This window comes from Pongo pygmaeus, chromosome 11, assembly GCF_028885625.2.
Source record: "Pongo pygmaeus isolate AG05252 chromosome 11, NHGRI_mPonPyg2-v2.0_pri, whole genome shotgun sequence".
NCBI lineage: Eukaryota > Metazoa > Chordata > Mammalia > Primates > Hominidae > Pongo > Pongo pygmaeus.
In genome coordinates, this window is record NC_072384.2 from 84,728,321 (window position 1) to 84,741,055 (window position 12,735).

The 12,735-nt window shown below is 40.7% G+C and overlaps 1 protein-coding gene across 1 annotated transcript in view; it reads left to right on the forward strand.

Annotated features, from left to right (window-relative positions):
• Window positions 1-12,735, forward strand: part of ZNF804A (zinc finger protein 804A) — a 359,306-nt gene that overhangs the window by 341,049 nt on the left and 5,522 nt on the right. The window contains exon 3 of the mRNA XM_054477594.2: window positions 12,369-12,499. Coding sequence (XP_054333569.1) covers window positions 12,369-12,499 — 131 coding nt within the window. The remainder of the gene's footprint in view (window positions 1-12,368; window positions 12,500-12,735) is intronic.

Consider the following 12,735-nt stretch of genomic DNA (forward strand, 5'->3'; position numbering starts at 1 on the left):
TTTTTTGTTCTTGTGATAGTTTACTGAGAATGATGATTTCCAATTTCATTCATGTCCCTACAAAGGACATGAACTCATCATTTTTTATGGCTGCATAGTATTCCATGGTGTATATGTGTCACATTTTCTTAATCCAGTCTATCATTGTTGGACATTTGGGTTGGTGCCAAGTCTTTGCTATTGTGAATAATGCCGCAGTAAACATAGGTGTGCATGTGTCTTTATAGCAGCATGATTTATAGTCCTTTGGGTATATACCCAGTAATGGGATGGCTGGGACGAATGGAATTTCTAGTTCTAGATCCCTGAGGAATCGCCACACTGACTTCCACAAGGGTTGAACTAGTTTACAGTCTCACCAACAGTGTAAAAGTGTTCCTACTTCTCCACATCCTCTCCAGCACCTGTTGTTTCCTGACTTTTTAATGACTGCCATTCTAACTGGTGTGAGATGGTATCTCATTGTGGTTTTGATTTGCATTTCTCTGATGGCCAGTGATGGTGAGCATTTTTTCATGTGTTTTTTGGCTGCATAAATGTCTTCTTTTGAGAAGTGTCTGTTCATATCCTTCGCCCACTTTTTGATGGGGTTGTTTGTTTTTTTCTTGTAAATTTGTTGGAGTTCATTGTAGATTCTGGTTATTAGCCCTTTGTCAGATGAGTAGGTTGCGAAAATTTTCTCCCATTTTGTAGGTTGCCTGTTCACTCTGATGGTAGTTTCCTTTGCTGTGCAGAAGCTCTTTAGTTTAATTAGATCCCCTTTGTCAATTTTGGCTTTTGTTGCCATTGCTTTTGGTGTTTTAGACATGAAGTCCTTGCCCATGCCTATGTCCTGAATGGTAATGCCTAGGTTTTCTTCTAGGGTTTTTATGGTTTTAGGTCTAACATTTAAGTCTTTAATCTATCTTGAGTTAATTTTTGTATAAGGTGTAAGGAAGGGATCCAGTTTCAGCTCTCTCCATATGGCTAGCCAGTTTTCCCAGCACCATTTATTAAATAGGGAATCTTTTCCCCATTTCTTGTTTTTCTCAGGTTTGTCAAAGATCAGATAGTTGTACATATGTGGCATTATTTCTGACGGCTCTGTTCTGTTCCATTGATCTATATCTCTGTGTTGGTACCAGTACCATGCTGTTTTGGTTACTGTAGCCTTGTAGTATAGTTTGAAGTCAGGTAGTGTGATGCCTCCAGCTTCGTTCTTTTGGCTTAGGATTGACTTGGCGATGCGGGCTCTTTTTTGGTTCCATATGAACTTTAAAGTAGTTTTTTCCAATTCTGTGAAGAAAGTCATTGGTAGCTTGATGGGGATGGTATTGAATCTGTAAATTACCTTGGGAAGGATGGCCATTTTCATGATATTGATTCTTCCTACCCATAAGCATGGAATGTTCTTCCATTTGTTTGTATCCTCTTTTATTTCCTTGAGCAGTGGTTTGTAGTTCTCCTTGAAGAGGTCCTTCACATCCCTTGTAAGTTGGATTCCTAGGTATTTTATTCTCTTTGAAGCAATTGTGAATGGGAGTTCACTCATGATTTGGCTCTCTGTTTGTCTGTTATTGATGTATAAGAAGGCTTGTGATTTTTGTACCTTGATTTTGTATCCTGAGACTTTGCTGAAGTTGCTTATCAGCTTAAGGAGATTTTGGGCTGAGAGGATGGGGTTTTCTAGATATACAATTGTGTCATCTGCAAACAGGGACAATTTGACTTCCTCTTTTCCTAATTGAATACCCTTTATTTCCTTCTCCTGCCTAATTGCCCTGGCCAGAACTTCCAACACTATGTTGAATAGAAGTGGTGAGAGAGGGCATCCCTGTCTTGTGCCAGTTTTCAAAGGGAATGCTTCCAGTTCTTGCCCATTCAGTATGATATTGGCTGTGGGTTTGTCATAGATAGCTCATTATTTTGAGATATGTCCCATCAATACCTAATTTATTGGGAGTTTTTAGCATGAAGCGTTGTTGAATTTTGTCAAAGGCCTTTTCTGCATCTATTGAGATAATCATGTGGTTTTTGTCTTTGGTTCTGTTTATATGCTGGATTACATTTATTGATTTGCGTATATTGAACCAGCCTTGCATCCCAGGGATGAAGCCCACTTGATCATGGTGGATAAGCTTTTTGATGTGCTGCTGGATTCTGTTTGCCAGTATTTTATTGAGGATTTTTGCATCAATGTTCATCAAGGATATTGGTCTAAAATTCTCTTTTTTTGTTGTGTCTCTGCCAGGCTTTGGTATCAGGATGATGCTGGCCTCAGAAAATGAGTTAGGGAGGATTCCCTCTTTTTCTATTGATTGGAATAGTTTCAGAAGGAATGGTACCAGCTCCTCCTTGTGCCTCTGGTATAATTCGGCTGTGAACCCATCTGGTCCTGGACTCTTTTTGGTTCGTAAGCTATTGATTATTGCCACAATTTCAGCTCCTGTTATTGGTCTATTCAGAGATTCAACTGCTTCCTGGTTTAGTCTTGGGAGGGTGTATGTGTTGAGGAATTTATCCATTTCTTCTAGATTTTCTAGTTTATTTGCGTAGAGGTGTTTGTAATATTCTCTGATGGTAGTTTGTATTTCTGTGGGATCGGTGGTGATATCCCCTTTATCATTTTTTATTGCATCTATTTGATTCTTCTCTCTTTTTTTCTTTATTAATCTTGCTAGCGGTCTATCAATTTTGTTGATCCTTTCAAAAAACCAGCTCCTGGATTCATTAATTTTTTGAAGGGTTTTTTGTGTCTCTATTTCCTTCAGTTCTGCTCTGATTTTAGTTATTTCTTGCCTTCTGCTAGCTTTTGAATGTGTTTGCTCTTGCTTTTCTAGTTCTTTTAATTGTGATGTTAGGTGTCAATTTTGGATCTTTCCTGCTTTCTCTTGTGGGCATTTAGTGCTATAAATTTCCCTCTACACACTGCTTTGAATGCATCCCAGAGATTCTGGTATGTTGTGTCTTGGTTCTCGTTGGTTTCAAAGAACATCTTTATTTCTGCCTTCATTTCGTTATGTACCCAGTAGTCATTCAGGAGCAGGTTGTTCAGTTTCCACGTAGTTGAGCGGTTTTGAGTGAGATTCTTAATCCTGAGTTCTAGCTTGATTGCACTGTGATCTGAGAGACAGTTTGTTACAATTTCTGTTCTTTTACATTTATTGAGGAGAGCTTTACTTCCAACTATGTGGTCAATTTTGGAATACGTGTGGTGTGGTGCTGAAAAAAATGTATATTCTGTTGATTTGGGGTGGAGAGTTCTGTAGATGTCTATTAGGTCCGCTTGGTGCAGAGCTGAGTTCAATTCCTGGGTATCCTTGTTGACTTTCTGTCTGGTTGATCTGTCTAATGTTGACAGTGGGGTGTTAAAGTCTCCCATTATTAATGTGTGGGAGTCTAAGTCTCTTTGTAGGTCACTCAGGACTTGCTTTATGGATCTGGGTGCCCCTGTATTGGGTGCATATATATTTAGGATAGTTAGCTCTTCTTGTTGAATTAATCCCTTTACCATTATGTAATGGCCTTCGTCTCTTTTGATCTTTGTTGGTTTAAAGTCTGTTTTATCAGAGACTAGGATTGCAACCCCTGCCTTTTTTTGTTTTCCATTTGCTTGGTAGATCTTCCTCCATCCTTTTATTTTGAGCCTATGTGTGTCTCTGCACGTGAGACGGGTTTCCTGAATACAGCACACTGATGGGTCTTGACTCTTTATCCAATTTGCCAGTCTGTGTCTTTTAATTGGAGCATTTAGTCCATTTAAATTTAAGGTTAATATTGTTATGTGTGAATTTGATCCTGTCATTATGATGTTAGCTGGTTATTTTGCTTGTTAGTTGATGCAGTCTCTTCCTAGTCTCAATGGTCTTTACATTTTGGCATGATTTTGCAGTGGCTGGTACCAGTTGTGCCTTTCCATGTTTAGGGCTTCCTTCAGGAGCTCTTTTAGGGCAGGCCTGGTGGTGACAAAATCTCTCAGCATTTGCTTGTCTGTAAAGTATTTTATTTCTCCTTCACTTATGAAGCTTAGTTTGGCTGGATATGAAATTCTGGGTTGAAAATTCTTTTCTCTAAGAATGTTGAATATTGGCCCCCACTCTCTTCTGGCTTGTAGGGTTTCTGCCGAGAGATCCGCCGTTAGTCTGATGGGCTTCCCTTTGATGGTAACCCGACCTTTCTCTCTGGCTGCCCTTAACATTTTTTCCTTCATTTCAACTTTGGTGAATCTGACAATTATGTGTCTTGGAGTTGCTCTTCTCGAGGAGTATCTTTGTGGCGTTCTCTGTATTTCCTGAATCTGAATGTTGGCCTGCCTTGCTAGATTGGGGAAGTTCTCCTGGATAATATCCTGCAGAGTGTTATCCAACTTGTTTCCATTCTCCCCTTCACTTTCAGGTACACCAATCAGACGTAGATTTGGTCTTTTCACATAGTCCCACATTTCTTGGAGGCTTTGCTCATTTCTTTTTATTCTTTTTTCTCTAAACTTCCCTTCTCACTTCATTTCATTCATTTCATCTTCCAGGGCTGACACCCTTTCTTCCATTTGATTGCATCGGCTCCTGAGTCTTCTGCATTCTTCGCGTAGTTCTGGAGCCTTGGTTTTTAGCCCCATCGGCTCCTTTAAGCACTTCTCTGTATTGGTTATTCTAGTTATACATTCTTCTAAATTTTTTTCAAAGTTTTCAACTTCTTTGCCTTTGGTTTGAATATCCTCCCATAGCTCGGAGTAATTTGATCTTCTGAAGCCTTCTTCTCTCAGCTCGTCAAAGTCATTCTCTGTCCAGCTTTGTTCCATTGCTGGTGAGGAACTGCGTTCCTTTGGAGGAGGAGAGGTACTCTGCTTTTTAGAGTTTCCAGTTTTTCTGCTCTGTTTTTTCCCCATCTTTGTGGTTTTATCTACTTTTGGTCTTTGATGATGGTGATGTACAGATGGGTTTTTGGTGTGGATGTCCTTTCTGTTAGTTTTCCTTCTAACATACAGGACCTTCAGCTGCAGGTCTGTTGGAGTACCTGGCCGGCCCTGTGAGGTGTCAGTCTGCCCCTGCTGGGGGGTGCCTCCCAGTTAGGCTGCTCTGGGGTCAGGGGTCAGGGACCCACTTGAGGAGGCAGTCAGCCCGTTCTCAGATCTCCAGCTGCGTGCTGGGAGAACCACTGCTCTCCTTAAAGCTGTCAGACAGGGACATTTAAGTCTGCAGAGGTTACTGCTGTCTTTTTGTTTGTCTGTGCCCTGCCCCCAGAGGTGGAGCCTACAGAGGCAGGCAGGCCTCCTTGAGCTGTGGTGGGGTCCACCCAGTTCAAGCTTCCCGGCTGCTTTGTTTACCTAAGGAAGCCTGGGCAATGGTGGGCGCCCCTCCCCCAGCCTCGCTGCCGACTTGCTGTTTGATCTCAGACTGCTGTGCTAGCAAACAGCGAGATTCCGTGGGCGTAGGACCCTCTGAGCCAGGTGCGGGCTATAATCTCCTGGGGCACCGTTTCCTAAGCCCGTCGGAAAAGCACAGTATTCGGGTGGGAGTGGCCCGATTTTCCAGGTGCCGTCTGTCACCCCTGGAAAGGGAACTCCCTGACCCCTTGTGCTTCCCGAGTGAGGCAATGCCTCACCCCTGCTTCGGCTGGCGCATGGTGCACTCACCCACTGACCTGCCCCCACTGTCTGGTACTCCCTAGTGAGATGAACCCGGTACCTCAGATGGAAATGCAGAAATCACCCGTCTTCTGCGTCGCTCACGCTGGGAGCTGTAGATTGGAACTGTTCCTATTCGGCCATCTTGGCTCCTCCCATCATGTCTTATTTAGTTCCTTTGATGAGATCATGTTTTCCTGGATGGTCTTAATACTTAGGAATATCTGTCCGTGTCTGGTCATTGAAGAGTTAGGTGTTTATTGTAGTCTTCGCAGTTTGGGCTTGTTTGTACCTATACTTTTAGAAGGTTTTTTCAGGTCCGAAAGGACTGTATTTGTGAACTAAGCTGTATCTGCATTCAGGGGCACCCCAAGCCCAGTATTTCTGTGGCTCTTGTAGATTCAGAGATACCACCTCCAAGGTCTTGGACAAGATCCAAAAGAATTACCTGGATTACCAGACAGAGACTCCTGTTCTTTTCCCTTACTTTCTTCCAAACAAATGGAGTCTCTCTCTCAGTTCTGAGCTGGCTGGAACTAGGGGTGGAGTGTCATAAACACCCCTGTGGCCACCACCACTAGGATTGCACTAGGTCAGACCTGAAGCCAGCACAGCATTGGGTCTTACCCAAAGCCTGCTGTAGCCACTACCTGGCTCCTCTTCTCTCAAAGCCCTGGGGCTTTACTAATGGCTAGTGGCCTATGTCCTTCTCTTTAGGGAATGAAGTTCCTTCAGGCCCCAGGTGGGTCCAGAGGTTATGTCTTAAAGCCAGGGTCCAGAATCAAAAACCTTAGAAGTCTAACTGGTGTTCCATTGTACTGTGGCTGAGCTGGCACTCAAACCACAAGATGTGTCCTTCCCACTTATCCCTCCCATTTCCTAAGGCGGAGGAGCCTCACCCCATTGTCACTACCACCACAGGCCCATAGGGAAAACTATCAGGCTACTGCTGATATTTCCTTAAGGGTCAGAAGCTCTTCGTTCAGCTTGTGGTGAATACTGCCTGGCCTGGGGCTCAACCTTCAGGGCAGTGGGTTCCCCTCTAGCCCAAGGCAGATCCAGAAATGCCATGCAAAAGCCAAATCCTGGATTCAGGGACCCCAAGAGATCATTTGGTGCTCTATCTCCCTGTGGCAGAGCTTGTATCTAAGATGCAAAAAAAAAGTCCCCTTTCCTTCTCTCTACTTTTCTCAAGAGGAAGTCTCTCCCCATATCCACCACAACTGGGAATGTGCTGAGAGTTTCACTGGAAGCCAGAAAGTCACAGAGTCTCACACGAGGCCCACAGAGTACTACCTGGGTGTTGCTGCTGGTTATTCAGGACCCAAGGGCTCTTCAGTTAGCAAGTTGTCAATTCTGCCAAAACTAGGTCCTTGCCTTCAAGACAGTAAGTTTCTTTCTAGCCCAGGGTGTGTTTAGAAATGTTTTCCTGGAGCTGGGACCTGGAAAGAGGGTTTCACGACTCTGACTGGTACTCTTTTCTGCAGTGACTGAGATGGTATCTAAGATGCAAGACAAAGTCCTCCCCACTCTTCTCTCACCTCTCCTCCCCTCCTCTCCCCTCCTCTCCCCTCCCCTCCCCTCCCCTATCTCTCTTCAAGTAGAATGAAAGGATCTTTTTGGAGGCATGAGCTCTGCAGCCTGGGGTTAGGGGAGGGGGAGGAGTGGCATCAGCCTTCCCTTAGCCAAACTGTTATTCAGTTTGTTATGTGCCCCTCCAGACCACTGGCTCTGAGCCAAGTTCAGCAATAGGACTTGCCTAGGAGTTGCAGTCTAGACTGCCACGAGTTGAATAAATAAAGCTGAAATAAATAAAGCTGAACTTTATTTAGAGCCCCCAGAGCACTCTGGCCCAAGGTGGCAAGGCTTGCAGGAACTCAAGTTCCAACTGCTGGGATGCTCCATTCCCCTCTGGCTAGGGCTGGTTTAAATACTACCTCCATAGGTGAGCATCAGCTGAGTTCAGTTCGATTTTGCTTTCTGTTGTGGCAGGAAAGCACTGAGTTCAACATAATGTCTCACAATTGTTTCTCTCTCACTCTCCCAAGTGTGCAGATTTTTCTCTCCATGCAGAATGGCCACTTCTGGGGGTTGGGAGAAGGGAGGCATTGGCTATTCAAGACTGTTTGTCTTACTTCTTCAGTGCCTCTTTAAGTGAAATGAAGTTAAACCCAGGTACTGTGAATGCTCACTTCATTTTTGGTTCTTATGAAGGTGGCTTTTTTGTGTAGATAAATTGTTATCCTTGCGGGGTGGGGGAAGATGATTGGTGAAGCCTTCTATTCTACCATCTAGCCTCTCCTCTTTAAATTTACGTTTTAAATAGGCACAGTTATCTAAATCTGGAGCTGCTTCCAGCCATGTCTGTCAGTCACTTATATTACAAATAACAACAGTATTGGCATTTAATAATTGACTGACTCCTCAATGTTCAATGATTATGTCAATGAAATCCAATTATTTCTAAACCTCAATGGTTACTTTGAAACAGTAAATAGTGAAAGTCCTGGCATTTTGCGTGCTTTCTTTGGAAAATACGGTTTGTTTTTCATTCATTTGTTTTTCATTAGAAGCATTGCACTTTTATCTTACCAATGAAATTTAAAACCACTATTTTTAATCATTATTACATGTATTTTATGTATTATATATGTTTATATATGTGTGTGTGTGTATGTGTGAGTATGTAATAACAATTAACTTTTATACTAAAGATTTTATTAAAAACAGTAAAGTCTATCTTTTTGGTTTGTTGACTAGAGCTTTTCTAAAGAACCAGTAGGAAATAAATTATCTGTACTTCTTGGAATAAAGCTATTTATAACTAATAATCAAAGATTATTTGCTGATTAGCTCTGTTATTAAAACTCTTTCTTGCTTTATTTCACCTGGTATTTTACTTCTTTTACATCTTATTGTAGAAAACTTAGATTCTTGTGTTTGTACGAAGTTGTTCATGGTCCCTGATACACACTCTCATCCCCAACATCCAACCCTTTTTTTCTAGTTAATATTTGTATTCCTCAAAACCCAGCACAGATATCACTTTTACCAAGTAGCTGTATTTAGGATTTTCTTGAGCACTTCTCTCTCTTCATACATGGCACTGTAAGCATAATCCAACCAGTGATTGCTGTTATCTCTTAATGTGTATGTTCAATCCTTATTTCTGTAAAATACACATAAATACACAACACTTGCCCACATATACACTCATAGAAACACACAATGAAAGTAAAAATATTTTCTTTAATTAACAAAAAAATCTCAGCCATTTAACAGAGTGACTGCTGCTAGTGCTCAATAATTATCTGTTGAATGAGTCTTGATATTACTTTAAGTTTTTAAGAAACAAAAGTGACCAAGACCCTGTATACCTAAAATTTATGAGCAAAATATTTTTGACCTGTTATACTGTAATTCTACACCTGTTTTATGAAAAGCAATTAATAATTTAATGCATATGATAAAATTATAGCCATTTTAATAGTCATATTAAGGAAATGATTTCAAAGTTTTGCTTTCTGGGAAATATCTATACAATTGAGACATTTATGACATGATTTATCTTTCATCTAAATTCTACTCTGGAAAGTCTTATCCTACACAAATATGTCAGTGCAAATGAACATTCTTGAAATATCTTTGTGTAAATTCAAAAATATATAGATATATACACATAGAAGGACACTTTCTATAAATCATGTCAATTTAAATATTAGAGATCATTTTAAGCTTAAACTATGTCAGTGTTATATGTCATTTGAGCTACCTCATGCTATGTTGGGGAAATTCAGATTTACAATCCAGAATCATTAGGAGCCTACTGTTATTTATTCATAGTGATGAACTTTTTAAGATAGATGGAACATTTATAATTTGGAGGATCTAAATCAGTTACACAATAATTTAAAAATATTTATGGAACAGAAATTTTATAGACCAGGTATTGTTCTAATCTCCTGGTACACATAAATGCATATGTATATGGTATTTATTAAAACTTTATCCAATTAGTTTTTTAAAATGTAACTAGTGGTATTAGTTCATTCTCATGCTGCTAATAAAGACATATCAGAAACTGGGAAATTTATAAAGTAAAGAGGTTTGACTCACAGTTCCACATGGCTGGGGAGTCCTCACAATCATGGTGGAAGGTGAAGGAAGAGCAAAGTCATGTCTTATGTGGTGGCAGGCAAGAGAGCTTGTGCAGGGGATCTTCCCATTATAAAACCACTGGATCTCATGAGACTTGTTCACTATCACTAGAACAGCACAGGAAAGACCTCTTCCTGGCTGCTTTCATGAGCTGGTGTTGAGTGTCTGTGGTTTTTCCAGGCACATGGTATAAGCTGTTGGTGGATCTACCATTCTGCTGTCTGGAGGACAGTGGCCATCTTCTCACAGCTCCACTAAGCAGTGCCCAAGTGGGGACTCTATGTGGGGGATCCCACCCACATTTCCCTTCTGCACAGCCTTAGCAGAGGTTCTCCATGAGGGCTCTGCCCCACAGCACACCTCTGCCTGGACATCAGGCATTTTCATACATCCTGTGAAATCTAGGCAGAGGTTCCCAAACCTTGATTCTTGAATTGGGTGCAGCCACAGGCTCAACACCATGTGTAAGCCACCAAGGCTTCGGGCTTGCACCCTCTGAAGCAATGGCCTAAGCTGTACATTGGCCCCTTTTATCCATGGCTAGGATGCAAGGCAGTAAGTCCTGAGACTGCACAAAGCGGCAAGGCTCTGGGTCTGGCCCACAAAACCATTTTTTCCTCCCAGTCCTCTGGGCCTGTGATGGGACAGGCTGCTGTGAAGAAACCTGACATGCCTTGGAGACATTTTTCCCCAATGTCTTGGTCATTAACATTTGGCTTCTTGTTACTTACACAAATTTCCACAGCCAGCTTGAATTTCTCCTCAGAAAATAGGTTTTTCTTTTCTATCGCATCATCAGGCTGCAAATTTTCCACTTTTATGTTCTGCCTCCCTTTTAAACTTAAGTTCTAATTCCAAACAATAACTTTGTGATTACATAAAACTGAATGCTTTTAACAGCCCCTAACTCACCTCTTGCATGCTTTGCTGCTTAGAAATTTCTTCCAAAAAGTTTCACAAATCTCTAGGGCAGGGGCAAAATGTCATCAGTCTTTTTGCTAAAGCATAACAAGAGTAACATTTATTCCAGTTCCCAATGAGTTCCTCATCTCCATCTGAGACCACCTCAGCCTGGACTTTATTATCCATATCACTATCAGAATTTTGGTCTAAGCCATTTGACAAGTCTCTAAGAGGTTTCAAACTTTCTCATATCTTCCTGTCTTCTAAGCCCTCCACACTGTTCCAACCTCTGCCTGTTACCCAGTTCCAAAGTCACTTCCACATTTTCAGGTATCTTTACAGCAGCACCCCACTACCCAGCACCAATTTACCGTATTAGTTAGTTCTCATGCTGCCAATAAAGACACATCTGAGATTGGGTAATGTATAAAGGAAAGAGGTTTAATTGACTCACAGTTACACATGGCTAGAAAGGCCTTACAATCTTGTTGGAAGGCGAAGGAGGAGCAAAGTCACGTCTTACATGGAGGCAGGCAAGACAGCATGTGCAAGGAAACTCCTCTTTATAAAACCATCAGATCTCATGAGACTCATTCACTATCACAATAACAGTATGGGAAAGACCCACCCCCATGATTCAATTACCTCCCACTGGGTACTTCGCACTACACGTGGGAATTATGGATGCTACAATTCAAGATGAGATTTGGGTGGGGACACAGCCGCATTATATCGCTAGTATAAGTGAGTCGTACTCAAGATTCTGACATATTACAATTGCATAATAACATGAACCATTAGGGAAAATAGTACTTTTATTATTTTTAATAACTGTACACATCATGAAAGTACATAGTGAAAATATTTGGGGCACAAGACAACTTTGATGTCTCCAAAATTATACCACACACACAGCTATTTATCAATTATGTTCGAGTTGGCATGCTGTTTTTCTTGCCATCAACCCAGAAAATGAACTTCTTTAACACAGATGAAAGATAATACCCAATGTAGTAAGAATTTCTAGAAAAACAGTACTAATTTTCTTCCAATATCTTGAATTATTCTGGAAACGTGCCTGATGTTTGAGAGAAGGGATTAAACCACATCAGGAGAGATCATTTGTCTTATGGATTAACATAAATAATGTGCTCTCAGAACACACAAAAAGGGCTGCTCTGCCTACGGAGTAGCCACTCTTTATTTATTTACTTTCCTAATAAACTTTTCACTTAAACACACACACACACACACACACACACACACACACACACAAAGGACCAGATAACTTTCTAATATACTGTACATCAAAATATAAGAAAATGGTATTATATATAACTGAAATACATAAGCAATAAGCAAGTTGAATTTTTTTGTAAATTTGGGGTTTATAAGACATGAATGCTTCATCTGAATTACGCAGAGAAACAGCAGGAAATGATCAATAAGAAGAGATTAAAGTTTTCAATTACAATTTGCCTAAGGCATAGATATAAATTTCACTATGATGTAATAATATGCTTTGGCTTTTTCATAAGCCAAAATGCAAGAAAATATTTTTGTTAGAAGTGGATTGTCATGAATGTTGTGTTTACCTCTCGACAAGGTCAAAGATGATGCATTGGAAAATTTCAACAATAAAAATGAAACTTTAAAACTGCAATAGACCAAAATACAATTAATCATTTCCAACTTTTTTTAACAGAGGCTCAAGGAACTGAAACAAAGGGAATTTGCTCGAAATGTAGCATCTAAATCCAGGAAAGATGAAAGAAAACAGGAAAAGGCACTCCAACGCCTGCACAAGCTGGCTGAGCTAAGAAAGGAAACTGTATGGTGAGTATCCACTGAAATTGTAAGTTTTCTTAAAACATGACCAAAAAAGGGGTATAGGAGGAGTCAGAAATAAAGGGCACAAATCTATTTATTACTGTACCCAGAATAAGGCACACATGTTTTCATGGCCTTCTGTAGGCTGTAAACAGTAATTTGAATTAGAATTTTATGCAAACACCTGTTTAATGCACATTTCAATAAAAAGCAAAAATTACTGTAATTTTGGATTAAAAAAT